The following is a 17526-nucleotide window of genomic DNA, read 5'->3' on the forward strand; positions in this document are numbered from 1 at the left end:
ACGTTCCCCCACTTAAAATGATGACAGAGGTCAGTAATTTGCACCAGAGGTACACTTCAACTGTGAGAGACAGAATATGGAAAAAAAATCCATGAATTCACATGGTAGGATTTGTAAAGAATTTATTCGTAAATTAGGGTGGAAAATAAGTATTTGGTCACCTCAAACAAGGAAAATCTCTGGCTCTCACAGACCTGTAACGTCTTCTGTAAGAAGCTTTTCTGTCCCCCACTCGTTACCTGTATGAATGGCACCTGTTTGAACTCATCATCTGTATAAAAGACACCTGTCCACAGCCTCAAACAGTCAGACTCCAAACTCCGCCGTGGCCAAGACCAAAGAGCTTTCGAAGGACACCAGGAAAAGTATTGTAGACCTGCACCAGACTGGGAAGAGTGAATCTACAATAGGCAAGCAGCTTGGTGTGAAAGAATCAACTGTGGGAGCAATCATCAGAAAATGGAAGACATACAAGACCACTGATAATCTCCCTCGATCTGGGGCTCCACACAAGATCTCATCCCGTGGGGTCAAAATGATCATGAGAACGGTGAGCAAAGATCCCAGAACCACACGGGGGGACCTGGTGAATGACCTGCAGAGAGCTGGGACCAAAGTAACAAAGGTCACCATCAGTAACACACTACAACGGCAGGGAATCAAATCCTGCAGTGCCAGACGTGTTCCGCTGCTGAAGCCAGTGCATGTCCAGGCCCGTCTGAAGTTTGCCAGAGAGCACATGGATGATACAGCAGAGGATTGGGAGAATGTCATGTGGTCAGATGAAACCAAAGTAGAACTTTTTGGTATAAACTCAACTCGTCGTGTTTGGAGGACGAAGAATACTGAGTTGCATCCCAAGAACACCATACCTACTGTGAAGCATGGGGGTGGAAACATCATGCTATGGGGCTGTTTTTCTGCCAAGGGGACAGGACGACTGATCCGTGTTAAGGACAGAATGAATGGGGCCATGTATCGTGAGATTTTGAGCCAAAACCTCCTTCCATCAGTGAGAACTTTGAAGATGAAACGAGGCTGGGTCTTCCAACATGACAATGATCCAAAACACACCGCCCGGGCAACAAAGGAGTGGCTCCGTAAGAAGCATTTGAAAGTCCTGGAGTGGCCTAGCCAGTCTCCAGACCTCAACCCCATAGAAAATCTGTGGCGGGAGTTGAAAGTCCGTGTTGCTCGGCGACAGCCCCAAAACATCACTGCTCTCGAGAAGATCTGCATGAGGAATGGGCCAAAATACCAGCTACTGTGTGTGCAAACCTGGTAAAGACCTATAGTAAACGTTTGACCTCTGTTATTGCCAACAAAGGTTATGTTACAAAGTATTGGGTTGTATTTTTGTTATTGACCAAATACTTATTTTCCACCCTGATTTACGAATAAATTCTTTACAAATCCTACCATGTGGATTCATGGATTTTTTTTTCACATTCTGTCTCTCACAGTTGAAGTGTACCTCTGGTGCAAATTACTGACCTCTGTCATCATTTTAGGTGGGGGAACTTGCACAATCGGTGGCTGACTAAATACTTTTTTGCCCCACTGTAGAGGCTATGCTATCTGTCATAAGGTGAGAGAAAGGCAACACCCTGAGTAGGTCGCCAGTCCATGGCAGGGCTAACGCATAGAGACAAATTCCATTCATTTTTACATTTGCACCTAGAGTCAATTTAGAATGACCAATTAACATGCATATCTTTGAAATGGGGGAGGAATTCAGAGTAGCCAGAGAGAGCTCACAGACATGGGGAGAACATGCAAACACCACACAGAAGGGCACAAGACGGGATTCAAATCCAGGACCTTCTTTCTTTGAAGTAACCGCTGCATTAACCAAAAGAAAATCATATCTGGATTATCTTGAAACAGCAATTTATAGAGATAGATATTCTTTAATCAGGAAATAAGAATGGCGCTGGTGATAGCAGACAGGAGGTGGTTGAGAGTAGCCACTGTAACCTTTGTGCTGCCCTCTCATTTAAGCCAGATTGCATTTTGATGCTGTCACATTACTCACACCTGTTTAAAGAAAACAAATACATGATGATGAGTATGAATACCCCATATCTAGTATTTGTAATAAATTAGAAAATCTCCTGTCTCAGGTGATGCTGAAAAACTAGTTCATGCATTTCTTGCTTCTAGGCTAGACTCCTAAAAACTTTAAAGGCCTTTAGCTGACCTGAAATGCTGCAACAAGACTAAAGGCTGGAAATAGAGAGCACATATTTCTTCTATATTGGCTTCTTTTCATTACTTCCCTGTCAAATCCAGAATCCTTCTCACCACTTACAAGGTCTTAAATAATCAGGCTCCATCTTCTCTTAAAAACCTCATAGTAACATCCCAAAAAGAGTACTGCAGATTTACTTTTGGTTTCTGGGATATTTAAAAGTAGAATGGGAGTTCAGAGCCTTTGGCTTTGAGGCCCTTCTTCTGTGGATCCAGTTTGGATTCAGGAGACAGACATTAAGGGCAGACATTTTAAGATTAGGCCCAAAATTTTATTTTTGGTAGCGCACATAATTAGAACTGGATTGGGTGACCCTGAATCCTCCCGTATTTATGCTGCAGTTGGTATAGGCTGCTGGGGGGGCCTTCCCATAATGCCCTGAGCGTTTCTTCTTCACTCACTATGTGTTTACACATCAATATGCATTCAATCATTAGTTATTATTAATCTCTGGCTCTTTTCCAAAGTGTTCCTTTGTTCTGTCTTGTCTTTAAGTAAAAAAGCACCTTAAAAAGAAGGCTTGGTAATACACGGAGAACAACACTGAGAATATTTCCTGCAGTGGATAATAAACAGTAGATGGCAATTAACATATTTTATGAACCTTTAGGACTGTTAAAAAGGCACTGAATACTGAGAATGCATTTTATGCAGCTAGTACAATACTCAAGCAACATAACACAATATTGTAAGATTTATGAATATCTAGCAAGAAAACAGAGTCAAAAGGCATCACAGTGCAAAAACAGGTTTAAACATATCTGGTGTTTTTTAATTGGCACATGCATTCAGATTTAGTTCAGTTTTCAAGAAAACACTAGCTGATAATGCTGTTATATTTAAATAATTATGAGACCACAATACTAAAAGACCTTCAGGCAATTGTGCACAAGTGAATAAGTATGAGAACCTAAAATTACACTTTTAGGTTCTCATACTAAGAAAACCTAAAAGTTTGCTGTTGTTGTTGAGTGTTTTTCCCTCTTTTCCTGCTTCTGAGTGACAGGTGTCCAGAACTGCTGAAACACAACTCATAACACGTGAAATTACTTTCTGTATCTGACCAACAGTTTAAAAAAGACAAAATTTTAAGTTTGTTATAACACAAGGCAAGAAAAAAATTGTCAATATGAAAAGTAGTTATTAAAAAGTGCTCAGAAAAATAATAGAATAAAAAAATCATTACTTTACATTTGTAATGTTGATTAAGTAAAATGTAAAATTGAGGATCACGTAAGACTTTTACATACACGAGGAAGAAAAATCAAAAGTTGAACATTGAATCAGTGACCACCATGATATTATTTGATGGAGTCAAATGTTGTCCTGAATTATCCAGTCAAGTAAGGGCCTGAAGAAAAGAAAACAAAAGTTATATATAAAAAATAAATAAAAATTATTATATAAAAATAAAAATTATATAAAAAAACTGCTTAAAAGTGGACATTAACTGTTGAGTACAATCAAAACTCCACATAGTATAGCAATTTAAAAAAGACCTGTTTAAAGATTAAAGACATTAAAGACAAAAGGTTGTTTCACCCCTCAGAATCTTCAAAAGCTGTTAAACAGTACATATATTTATGTTGGCAACCAGGTTGGACTAAAGCAAACGTATCCTACATTGTCTCTTTTTAAATAAGAGTGTGATCTACTGACCAGTCGGAGTATCCACCTCATCCTCCTCAAGACCATCTAAAATCCAAAACAGTTCATGTCAGTCTTGATGCATGCTCCATCATCTACATAAGGACATCGAAAAAACATTGATTCTGTTTATTTGGACGTAGCATTTTCGAAATGTTTCTCCCACTGAAAACGTTACTTCCAGATGAACAGAATCAACTTTTTGGGAGTTCAGGTCAGTATGTATAAACACATATCACTGTGTTGTTTTGGACAGAATTATCACTGACTAATTCGTTTTTACAACATGTAATGATTTATTGATATATGAACACGTGTTAATATCTGAAACTGTATAGAAAAAAAGAGAGCACATCGTGCTTACACTTGACACCTGAGCAGGTGGAGTTGCAGCTGTTGTAGTCGTGAAATCTGTTTCCATTTCCAGAGCAACCAGTCCAAATGAATTCTTTGCATTTTTTATCGCTGGAATCATAGTAGTACTTCACACAGTTGCCATTGCATCCACCTTCAGCTCTTTTTAGGAGGCAAGCTTTAGACACTGTTCAGAGAAAATGTGCTCGTCGTCATTATCATCATCATCATCATCATCATCATCATCATCAAAATAGGCATAACATTTGTTTTGGTTGTTTTAGCATTTTTAATAGTCATTATATTAAAGGTTTTTATCAGAGGTAAAATTTAAACACAAATATTTTAAATACTAACACAACATGTTTGAAGGCATTCGACTTTCAGACATGTAGACATCTTAAGCCTCAGTAAACATTTACCAAAGCCTCAGACATGCTGCCAGTAGATTTTACCAAACTTACAAACACTAAAAATTGATTCTCTGAGAACTTGAGAAGTTCATTTTTAGAACTTGGTGACATCTGACTGGTACTTAGTGTGAACACTTTGTTCCTACAGCCTCTCGTGAAGTAATTATATGTAGAAACGGTTCATATAAAGTCTGAAAATCTTAGCAAACCACAAATGTTCCTCTCTCTCTATATAAGATTCTGCCTTGTCAGACAATTCATCCTCCAAAGTCCTCAGAAAATAAGGAAGTAGGACAATGACATATTTTGCATCTTGTCACATCTGCTTTTGGTGGTCATTAAAGATACATGACATATATTTACCATCTGAAGGTTATCGGTTAAACACAATAAATTATTCAGTTATTCTTTTGTCCTTATAAATCTTACCATCTATAGGGTAGATATTCTCTGCATTGGGTGAACAGTTTCTCATGCACTCTCATGCATTTCCTCCTTCACCTTTATATATGAAAGGACTGCACTGATCTTTGGTGGAATCATAATACACAGCAAAGTTGAAGCTTGAGCCATGACCTTCATCAGGAAGTAAATAACACTTATCTGATGGAATAGAAAAAATAATCTGTCAAACACATTTTATTAAGAAAATGTAAGACAGTCAATGCACAATACACTGTTTGTCTGTTTCAGCTAAAATCAGTAGATGCATTGCAGAAAACAGACTTTATAAAAGAAAGTCTTTAAATAATCTTCAACAGGCAGACAAATAGATACTGCAGGTAAGAAATCCAAAACTCTGTTTTCATTTAAAAATGATGCATTTCTATTTCAATAACTACAGAATGCAATGATTTGTTTGATTTTTTTATAAAAAGTTTCTAAATTGCACATTTAAGAGGATTGGTCCTCAGTGTTAAGTAACAAAGAATGAGTGAATTAATCATCTATTTTAAATATTTATTATTAACAAAGTCTAGAGAAAACACATGTAATTGTCCTGTATTTTGGATAGAAGTATCATTGACTAATGATTTTAGAACATGTAATGAGTTATTGATATATGAACATGTGTAAATATCTGAAACTATGTGTAGACTCAACAAAGCACACTGTTCTTACCTTTGACACCTGAACAGGTGGAGTTGCAGCTGTTGTAGTCGTGAAATCTGTTTCCATTTCCAACGCATCCGGTCCAAATGAATTGTTTGCATTTTTCCTCCCTGGAATCATAGTAGTACTTCACACAGTTGCCATTGCATCCACCTTCTGTTCGTTTTAGGAGGCAAGCTTTAGACGCTGTTCAGAGAAAATTTTGTTATCATTATCAAAATAGGTATGACTGTTGTTTTTAATCTTTTGGTTTTCCATTTTGTTAACAGATTTCACCAAACTGACAAAGTCAAAGGACATTTTATCTATATTTCTTACATTTTACATAGTTTTATAAGTAAATAAAATTGTTTGTGTTTTCTCTCTTTTTTTTTCTTTCGTTAGTTAGTTCCTATACAGGCATTACCCAAAGTGGGGGAAAAAGAGCAAAACCACAAACCAAAACCACTGTAAGCCTACTAAGACCATTACACTGAGTTATAATATTACCAACAACCAAAGAGAAATCAGTGTACTGCTCACCTGTCAATGGGGTCACGAAAAGAGAAGAAGAAAGACCTTTTTAGATACATATACTGATTGTCCATTAAATAATCTAGATACAAACAACCTTTATTTGTCACATACACAATCATACAGAGGACGATATGTAGTGAAATGCTTGTGTCCAAGCTGAGGACATAGCTGTGCCATTCCAGGGCTTGGTTTTAGCATGGGCGGTCTAGCTAGGACCCTTACTGAATACTGGGTGGGAATCGAACTTGCAACTCCTGCTCCGGTGTGTAGTTTTATCACTATACTATCCAGATGCTGATACACTTCACTATAGAAGAAATTGTCAGAATTTAAATTCTAGCAGTTTCACTAGCAATCTTAATTTGCACTGTCACAGGACTACACACAAAGATATACACTGACATATTTGTGGAAAAAGTCTCTGACCCCTTGGGCTAATTATGGCTAAAGAAGATTGACATCTCTGTGACTGATGATGGATTCAAAGATGCTTAATCCCAAGTGTACCATGCAAAATCATCACCGTTTTGTATAAAATTTGAGTTCATGTTAACTGTAGAGTAAAGCATAATAATCTTGCAGGTTATCTACAATGTTTCCCTGCATGTTTGATCAGTTTGGGACAATTTGTCTGCAGTGCCAAGAAAGTTAGAAATGTTTTGAGAAGTATGCTGAAGGAATTGTAAAATCGTAATTAGTAGTCCTGCTGCTCTTTGAGCACTTGGTGGCATATGGCTATTGCACAATCTGAACACTTTGTACATGGTGTACATGACATTATATTTTGCATCTTACCATCTAAGGGTTATCAGTCAAACATAATAAATTATTCAGTTATTCTTTTGTCCTCTTACCATCCATTGGGTAGATATTCTCTGCATTGGGTGAACAGTTTCTCATGCACTCTGCTTCATTGTTGGCATTTCCTCCTTCACCTTTATATATGAAAGGACTGCACTGATCTTTGGTGGAATCATAATACCAGCGAAGTTGAAACTTGAGCCATGACCTTCATTAGGAGTTAAATGACATTTATCTGATGGAAAAGAAAATATAAGACAGTCACTGCACAATACACTGTGTTTCACTTAAAATCAGTGGATGCATTGCAGAAAACAGACTAAAAGAAAATCTATCAGACTAATAGATACTGATAGATACTACAGGGCACACTTGGGGAATCTGTAACAGACTGTATTCTTTTGGTATTTTGTTATTTTTAGCGAAATGTTATCGCTCTATAAAAAACATCTAATTCACAAGCATGACCTGCAGACCTGAAGTCTACAGTTTTCCTGGTCGCCATGTGAACAATGTCACGATTTTAACACTGATAAAAGTAGTAACACAGAAGGCCAAAGCAAGACAAAATGAACCTTAAGTAAATATGTCAGGACAGAAACTAGAGCTTCACCTCACAAACACAAAAAAGCTATTGTGGTTGGGCATGAAAATCAATAGATCCTCTTAGTGGATGGGGAACATCGGGTTTCACAGGCTGTGACCTCAGGTCTGTTATGTAAATATGGACAAGTATGGTATCCACAGAAACACTGGAATCTCAGCTAAAAGCTCATACAAACCATTTCTATGACCAGCGGACACAGCTAAAACAAAAAAGAAATAAACGAGCAGGTAAACAAATTCTGCAATCCCTCATTCATTCACTCATTCAAAATAAATAAACTAAATGCATTTCACGGTAGTAATGAAGAAATTGCCAGATTGGAAATGTGTTTTGGTCCTTGCTATTTGCTCTTCTAGCCCTAATTTGCACTGCCACAGACAGAGAGAGGCACACTGACACATCTCTTTGATGGGCAGGTATGTTGGAGAAGATGTTCTTTTAGTGCAAATCATAACTATCTTGCAGGTTATCTGCATTAATTCCCAGCATGTTTGAGCTGTTTGGGGCAATTTGTCTGCAGTGCCAAAAAGTGTAACAGTCGTGCTCTATAAACAGTTGATAGCATTAGTGCTTCAATCCTACAGTCTTTTGTGCGAGGTAAATACATGCTAAAATGATCCAAGAAAAAGGTCAACCTTCACATCTCAAGAAAGTCTCTCTCTCTCCCTCTCTTTCTTTCTCGATGTGAGATTTATCTTATTAGTCAATTCATGCTCCAAAGTCCTTAGAAAACAAGGAAGTAGGAGAAATCTTTAGTTTACATCCACTCTTGGCATTCTTTGAAGATTACATTACATTTTGCATTTTAAGATCTTAAGGTCAGATGTTAAACATAGAAAATTATTCAGTTGTTCTTTTGTCCTTATAAATCTTACCATCAATAGGGTAGATATTCTCTGCATTGGGTGATGCACTCTCTTTCATTTTCAAAACGGTTAGCATTTCCTCCTTCACCGTTGTATAGGAAAGGAGTGCACTGATCTTTGTTAACATCATAATGAACTGCTAAAGTGAAGCTTGTTCCCTGGCCCACATCAGGAGGTAATAGACAGAAATCTGTTGAAAAAGAAATAATGTACTGTAAGATTTCTTGTATAGGCGAAATTTGATTTAGGTGTTTTGGTTTTAATCAAGTTCTGCACTTCATAATGATCATACGTAGCACTGGGCCACAATATGTTGTTTTAGTAGAAAACACAAACGCATATTTTTTCACATACATTTTCAGACCTCTTGCTTTTGAATGATTTCAAAAGTTCTTTCATCTAAAAATTCACTGGACATTGTTGGAAAATGATCCTGTTATTACCTCTTGGGTGCTAAAATTAATCTCATCATGCTCACAACTGATGGGCTCGGACAGAAATTATCTCATTAGTTAAACGTTTGGCATTATAGAGGAAGAAATCATCCAGTCAGCTTTGAAAGGCTGTCAGGAGTATATAAATAACATTTCCGGGGGATTAAATGTGCAGTAAACACCATTGGTAAAAGTAGAAGACAGTCATTGTTCACTTGTAAGTCACAATAAGAACATGAAGTCAGTAAAGACCTAAAATACAATTTTAGGATTTTAGATGTAAGCTTAAACATAACCCTGACAGAGAACGACCAGAGGATCAATAAACTTTGTTTTAAATAGTGCCTTCTTTAAATGAAATGTAAATTACCTCTAATTTAAGACAAAAACATTTTTATGTACCTAGAATGTCTTAATGTCAGATTTTGAAAGCTGAAAAGACAAACCTCCAAAACAGAAGGTGCTTCATCTTGCTCCTTGTCTTCAGGATATCTTTCACAAGTGAGAGAAGGTTGTAAACTGCAGTCTGACCTTTGGAATTTCTCTGCATGGTGACACCTTCCAAACGTAAGGTAGTCCTATGGCTTTATTACCGCTACTGTATAGAGTTTATAGCCAGATATAAATGATCTATAGATCACAAAAAACCCAGAAACATGTATTTTGACCACCCTGCACTACAGCAGAAATCTACACAGACGGAGTGAGGCATACTCTATGTCTACAAAAGCCAGGAAATTTTTGTAAACTAACTTGCCCTGTCCTAGCGTTACAAGAGAGAGTTACTCTGTCTTATTATTTGGCTGTTATTTCTACAATACTTACATCAGCTTTCCACTCTTAGATTTTTAGCATTAATGTATGATCATGTTTGATGTGAGGCTTTCTGTTAAAAAGAAAGTCATCCATCCATTTTCCTCTGCTTATCCAGTTCAAGGTCGTGGAGTTCAGCAAAGCTGGAGGGTATGCCAGCTGTATGTCATAGGGATGAGAGTTAGGCAACACCCTGACTAGGTCACCAGTCTGTTGCAGGGCTAACACATACAGACAGATACCACTGGCATTCACGTTCACTTCTGGAGTCAATTTAAAATCACAAATTAACCTGAACCCCATGCACAACTTTGGAATGCAGGAGAAAGCCAGAGTACCCAGAGAGAACCTGCACAGAGATGCTTCCATCCATCCATTCGCTTCCGCTTATCCTTTTCAGGGTCGCGGGGGGCGCTGGAGCCTATCCCAGCTGTCATAGGGCGAGAGGCGGGGTACACCCTGGACAGGTCGCCAGTCTGTCGCAGGGCTAACACACAAGGACAGACAACCATTCACACTCACATTCACACCTAGTGGCAATTTGGATTATCCAATTAACCTATCCCCACAAACTGCATGTCTCTGGACGGTGGGAGGAAGCCGGAGTACCCGGAGAGAACCCACGCAAACACGGGGAGAACATGCAAACTCCACACAGAAAGACCCCGGCCTGATGGTGGAATTGAACTCAGGACCTTCTTGCTGTGCGGCAACAGTGCTAACCACCGTGCCACCGTGCTGTGGAAGCACCACACAGAAGGGGCTCAGACTGGATTCAAAACCAGGATCTTATTTCTGTGAGGTAACCACCGCACTAACCAAAAGAAAATTACATTTGTCATATCTTCAAACAGCAAGTTACAGAGACAGATTGATATCCTTTAATCAGGAAATAAAAGTGGCGCTGGCAATGGTAATCAGGTTCCGCTGTGCTGGAGGAGTGGCTGAGAGTAATCGCTGTAACCATCATCACAACCTCAGGTCATTTAAAGACATGTTTTTTTAATCTGGGCATGCATTTCTACCCATATTGCATTTTGATGCTGTCCCCTTAGTTACACCTGTTCAACGATGATCTCATGTATTTAGATATGTGAGTATGAATGTACCTACCATTTGTAATATTTAAAAAAACATAGTCCAGTTGAATGGATGTGTGTTTTGTGAGACCCCTTATGTTGGTAAATTGGCTATACAGTTTACAGTTTTTCCCAGAGTTTAAACACATTTCCAGAAACTCCTGTGGCTCAGTTTCTCAGAATGAGTAGTTGCAAAGTTGTTAACTTCTCTGACAAGAAGTTAACTACTTTGCAACAATTCGGCATATCTCTCAAAAGGAAACAGAGCACTCAAGGCCATATTCTTAAAACGCATTCTTTCCTCCCAAATAACAGACACAGTTGTTTTACACTTTTGGCTTACAGACGATCGAACACTGATGTGATTAAGTGATCAAAACGCTATCAAAAGTGTTCATGTATACTTTGGTTTCATGAAGCCATGTTACATATTTAAATGTATAAAGTGTGTGTGGAAAGGCCTTTTCTTTTGTAGGGTACTACATGTTACACCTATGCAGTGTAAGAACAATGAGAAGCATTGCAAAGAAAGGAGTGGTATCAGATACAAAAAATAACAAAATTAATATTTATTCCTTACTGAGCTGACAAGCTTCAAGGAAAGAGGAAAATACTTTTCATAGCCCTATAAACTGATAATCAATGAAAATAAATAAATTGAATACATTTGATTTCACTAGATTTTTGTTCTCTTAGCTCCAAGTTTCACTGACACAGGCAGACACAGTGTCAAATGGATGGCCAAAAATAAACTGTGAGATACATTTTATTGTTGAGAATAGCTTCTGACTTGATGGGCAAGTATGTCTAAAAAAGATTGTCAACACTGACACGTTACTTGATCATGTCTGTCACTTTGAATTCAACAAAACATCGCATTTAAAATGATCAGATTTTTGGATGCAGCTTTAACTTCGGGTTAACTACAGTGCAAACTTTAATTCAGTGCCAGGAATTTTAGAAATGTGACCATGCAGCTAACAAAAAAATGGTCCCACGATTCTTTAACCATTTGGTGGCATATGTCTGGTGCTCAGTGTGAACAGCCTACAGCCTCTTACATGAAGTAAGTTCACCTAGAAAGGATTCATGAAAAGTAAAGATTAACAATGCATAAACATAGATAGATTTTAGGGTAGTTATAAACCAGTTCCCCTCTATGACTAACACAGTAATCCTTTACAAAGTTGGGTCTCTCTCTTGCTATCAGACCACGTCATCAGCCAGTTCAAGGTCCAAATTAAGTAGGACTCTTTTTAAAAGTGCATCAGTAATATCAGTCATATAACATTACATTTTGCATGTCAACGACCAAAGGTTCATGGTTAAACACAATGCATTGTTCAATTGTCATCCATTAGGTAGATACAGAAACTGGCTGACATTGCATACTTTACCTTTGTAATATGACTGCACTGATCTTTGCCTGAATAACACAGCGAGGTTTAAGTGTGAGCCATGGCCTCCACCAGGAGCTAATAGACACATTTTATTTTTTGTATTGTATATAAACTGGTTCTTGGATTTACCTTTAAATCAACAATCACTCATTTTCTTTAAGTGATAGAGTCATAAACAACAGTGCGACTTTTGGACAAGACAAATTTTAAAAAGACAATGGCAGTGCTGGACATTTATCAGAATCAGAATACTTTATTATTCCTCATTTACAGCAAATACTTTTATTGTATAGGCAAGATATGTATATGTGTACATATATTGCTGACCTACACCCTCAGTATCAGAATCAGAATCCCTAAGGAAATTATGTGGGTTACAGTTGATCCAATACAGTAACAGTAGCAGAAACAGACTAGACTATTTAACAATACTATAAGTTACAGATTTACAGATTTAAAAAATAGAACAAATATATACAAATCACTCAATAATATATATCAAGGATTGACAGAGGTGATCATAAATAAATATCAAGAATATTGACAGCAACGTTACTGAGTAGAAAACAGCGTGTGCAAAAAGGGTGTAGCTATTGCAGTGTCTACAGTGTATACTGTGTATAAATGGAGGAGTTGTACAGGGAGATGGTTTCCTGTGTCGTTCAGTGGTGCTTTTTGGTACTCTCAGTCTCTCATTGAACGTGCTGCTGTGGCTAGCCAGCACGTCATGGAGCGGGTGGGAGGTATTATCCAACATTGGCTTTATTTTGGACACCACCTTAAGGGAGTCCAGCTCCATCCCCACAACATTACTGCCCTTGCAGAACAGTTTATTTAGTCTGTTGGCATCTGTGACCCTCAACCTGCTCCCCCAGCGTGCAACAGCATAGAGGATAGCACTGGCCACAACAGACTCATAGAAAATCCTGAGCATTGTCTGACAGATGTTGAAGGACCTCAGCCGCCTGAGAAAATAGAGACGACTCTGGCCTCTCCTGTAAAGTGCAGTGGTGTTTTTTAACCCAGTCTTGTTTATTGTCTATGTGTACTCCAAGGTATTTATAGTCCTCCACAATGTCCACATCGACCCCCTGGATTGAAACAGGAGTCAAGGGTTTCCTGGTCTTAAAGTCCACGAGCAATTCCTTGGTCTTTGCCACATTGAGCTGCAGATTATTCTGCTTGCACCATGTGACAAAGGAGTCACCCACAGCCCAGTACTCTGACTCATCACCCTTGCTGATGCATCCGACCACCGCAGAGTCATCAGAAAACTTCTGAAGACTTCAGGTCTGTGTATAAAAGTGTCTGTAGCTAAGAAGGTAGAGCAGGTCATATACCAAGCTGAAGGTTTAAGCGGGACAGTGCGTGGAGGTTATTTTATATATTTTTCTAAAAACAAATGTCCTCTATGCACCTGTCATTGATTCAGGTGTGCAGTTTTTTTTATTATTTCCATCACAAAATGATTGTGTCTGCCTGCAGCAGAGTGAGAATCTACACTTTTGTTGAATATAGTGGTTCTTATATACTGTTTTTCTACTCTACTTGTGCGCTCAAAGCACTTTATACAATGTGCGTCATTCACCTAAGTTGAATGCTTCCTATTCACACTCCCACAGATACATCGGAGAACAATTTGGCGTTCAGCATCTTGCCTGAGGATACTTTTTGCATGCAGACTAGAGCAACCAGGAATTGAATCACTAAACCTTAGTGGCTGACCAGCTCTACCTCCTGAACTACAGCCACATTTTGATGGTGTGCGTCAACAACAGCATGCCTAGGGTCACGAGGCCCACTAATGGTGTAGTGAGTAAAGGAAGGCCTAGTGACCTTAAAGCATTTTTGACATATATTGTGTAATTCATTTAGTACAAAATGACATAACAATGGCCAGTGGAACCAGAATTATAAACCTTTTCAGGCAAGGGTTAAAGTGGGATTTGGCAGGTGGAGAACCTTAAGTTCTCACCTAATAGGGAAATGAAAGAGAATGTTACATAAACCTTATCTGTTTAAATTCAATCTGATTACTCCTTCTGGAAACAAGTCATGTTAATCAGCAGCCATAGTGAAATGCACATGGGCACCGACTTTAAAGTATTTTCTTTTATTTTCATTCTAATGGTCAATGAGACATAAAAACGCATGCACAGAAAATTATAAATGTGTGTGAAAAACAATAACCTAAAAACATTAGCTTACTTGCCCCACAAATAAAAGCCTTCCCCCTAGATTTTGTCTTTCTATCACTACTTTTGCTCTTGCAAAATTCTTAAATTCTTACATTTCCATAGCTGTTTCTCTTATAATGGTGATACTGAGGACCTAAATTAATAATGTCCATGTGAACTCTACCAAAATACTGCAAAACCAGTTTTGCATTTAATGTCCATCATAACCTTTGAATAACATCAAATTCTTATCATGTAATTTGTTAAACACATTACCCAATATGAAATATCATAACTTCTGCAAAACATCAAATACAGATCCTCTATTTGATTAAGAAAAATCTAACATGAGCTCGGTCATTACATGTAAGGACAAAATTTCCAGTTTATCGAATGTTGAATGTCGCTTGCTAAGCAGGTCTTATCTTTGAAGATTGTTTTTAGTCTTCAGTAGTCTTCAATTTGAGAATATCTTTGACAAGCTCATCTTCCTCTTGAGTCCTCTCTGTCTTACATTTTTCTTCATATATGATAGTGAACTTCTCACATGCTGTTTTTTTTTCTACCTTGCAAATGCAACTACAGTAACTGTGGACATCTGGAAGATGCAATGTGTGGCTAATAGCACACAGAGCAATATGTGTGTTTGATGATATTTGTTGAGCTTTTTCAAGTGTTGCAAATTAGCTGCCACTTCACTTCTGTTGTGCCTGCAGCTCGTGGTGAAGTTAAACCTCATCTTGATATTATTGGGTTAATGAGCTGCCTATCAGATTTAACTGCAGAAGCCATTTCCACATGTCAACACCGACAGCTGAAATATTTTCTCATGCAGTGTCTTGAACTGCTCTCCTAAAAGCCAAACCGCTAAACTTATGTAAAGCTGAAGCTTGTGTGTAAAGAAACAGAAAGTTTAATATGCATTTGATAAAACAAACAAACAAAGCAAACAAAGAACATGCCACGGTTCTGTGTCGGTTTGACCCAGCATTTTGAGTTTATTATGTTTTGGTTTATCTCTTGAATGATCGTTGTGTTACCTTTGTGATTTGTTGCTTACTATTTGAGTTCCATGTTTCTGTTTACTCGTGGTTAAGGATTTGTGTTCTCATGTTTTGTGTGAGTTTAGTTCTGTGTCCTGTCTGCGTCCTCGTGTAGTGATCTCTTGTTTCCTGTTTTTGTGAAGGTCTGTGTGTCATGTGAATGTGTTCAGTTTTACCTCTTGTCTCGTCTCGTTAATTACTCCCAGCTGTGTCCACCACCTGTGTGTAATCCCCCCTGTGTTTCTCTGTGTGTATTTAAGTCATGTCCTCTGTCATTGTAGTTGCTGGTCCGTCTGTGTATCCACCATGTTTCATTCGTGTGTTCCCTGCCGGCATCATCATGTACCATCGTCTTCCTTCCTTTATGTCCAGGTTTGTGTTCTTGTTCATGCTCAGTAGTTTAGTTGTCCCACTATAGCTTAGTTCTCCGTTTTGCCGTTTGCCTATCTATATTTCGTGTTCAATAAATCACCTTCACACCTTCACAACTGCCTGCGTTTGGATCCTCCTTTACCTTTTCCACACGGCTCTTCTCACTCACCGTGACAGAACATTGCATTTTTAGATACAAAGCATAGTAAAATTTCAACCTAAGAATGAGCAGAATGATAATACAGAAAGCTGCAGGAATGACTTGTGTAATAAAATGTAATACTTAAAGCTTTAAACTTGGAGTATAGCTTTAAAATTTATGTTACAAAGAGATGAGTAATTTAAAAAAAATAGAGTTGGGAAAATACCAAAAGCAAACTCAGTTTAAATATTTTGATCCTGGCATCGTGACTTAAAAACAAAAAAGATCTAAAATGAAGAATCTTAAACAAAGGGCCAGCACTCACAACATATAATGTGACTTTTGGTTTTCAACTGCTCCACCAACACAGATATTGATCGCCATACTGTGAATGCTGACTCAGCACTCACACTAATAATGAACATATCAGTCTTAACATTTTTTTTTCCTCCCACATTTCAAAAAAATTCTAGAGGTTAGATTAATTGGTGATTCCAAATAGCATAGCAACCGTTGTATTATTATTATTATTTTTTTGCCTGTCCTGTTCAGGAAAGAGCCCAACGGATTTATTTTTTCAAGTGGAGAAAATATGCCAATGCCATATTGTTCCACTTGATTAGTCTATATTATCATTGTTTATTTATTTTATTTTATTTTAGACCCAAGAGAAGTTACTCTTTTCACTGCGGTGGGGGCAAGCAGACCACCACCGGCCCAGCAGTCGCAGGGAGGCCCAGCGTCACAGACCCCAACCAGACTGCCAACTCCTCCCAGCCCCCCAGCCTCTATGGAGTGCAACGAGGGTGTGAAGACCCCATACCTCACTCCGCCCACTCATATGTCGTTTTGCTGCATGCTGTTCTAAAGTGCATTTAAAACGTGGGACGAAAACGAAAACAAAATATTCCAGAAACATGCTTTGCCGATCCGATCAGCTGTTCATTACACTTCCTAGTTGGAATAGATGTCAGCGCGAACTATTGCATTTCCGCCATTACCTATCCGAAACCGGAAGTGATGTCATTTTCATGGAAAATGTAGTTTTTTTTTATCTTCAGGGCCTTTTCTTTTTTTTGCAAATTTGCATTATAATATTTATTTTCAGTTTTCCTGCAGTATATAAAAATTGGTGTATCTCAAAAATAAAACTATGAAGTGGTTTTGTATTTTTTTGTATTTACAGTTTTGAGGGATAAACCTCTTAAAAAATTCTCGAAATATATGTAAAAAAAAAGACTACAACGATTTTAAAAAAATTTTTGTAGTTTATTGCACTTTTTGCAATTTATGTAGTTACTATGGACTTAATGCATACATATGATTAAAATTTGGGATATAGCTGCAACACACGGTTGTATCAATATATAGGAACTTGAAATGCTCCCAAAAATGGCACTACAGCATGTAAAAATATAAAGATAAGCTCTGGCGGACGGCTCTATTAAAGGGTTAATGAAACCTCTCACCATTTCTTCCGCATCCTCGTCGGCAGATT

The 17526-nt window shown here is 37.9% G+C and overlaps 1 protein-coding gene across 1 annotated transcript; it reads right to left on the bottom strand.

Moving 5' to 3' along the window:
* Positions 1 to 5120: 5120 nt before the first annotated feature.
* On the bottom strand, positions 5121 to 8559 carry LOC120729852 (kunitz-type serine protease inhibitor B1-like). The gene is made up of 3 exons (XM_040025787.1): positions 7149 to 8559; positions 5788 to 5964; positions 5121 to 5268 (listed from the first exon to the last, which is right to left on the bottom strand). The coding sequence occupies exons 1-3, from the start codon at positions 7192 to 7194 to the stop codon at positions 5147 to 5149; spliced, it is 345 nt and encodes a 114-aa protein (XP_039881721.1). The 5' UTR covers positions 7195 to 8559; the 3' UTR covers positions 5121 to 5146.
* Positions 8560 to 17526: the final 8967 nt, after the last annotated feature.

This window comes from Simochromis diagramma, unplaced genomic scaffold (genome assembly GCF_900408965.1).
Source record: "Simochromis diagramma unplaced genomic scaffold, fSimDia1.1 OVJJ01000293.1, whole genome shotgun sequence".
Classification (NCBI taxonomy): domain Eukaryota; kingdom Metazoa; phylum Chordata; class Actinopteri; order Cichliformes; family Cichlidae; genus Simochromis; species Simochromis diagramma.

What these genes read in the sequence shown, in the direction of transcription:
- LOC120729852 (XM_040025787.1), bottom strand. Translation starts at nt 7,194, where the DNA reads ATGAGAAACTGTTCACCCAATGCAGAGAATATCTACCCAATGGATG. An exon ending in GAATATCTACCCAATGGATG is followed by an intron (nt 5,965 to 7,148) that starts GTAAGAGGACAA and finishes TTCTCTGAACAG; the next exon opens with CGTCTAAAGCTTGCCTCCTA. An exon ending in CACCTGTTCAGGTGTCAAAG is followed by an intron (nt 5,269 to 5,787) that starts GTAAGAACAGTG and finishes CTATTCCATCAG; the next exon opens with ATAAGTGTTATTTACTTCCT.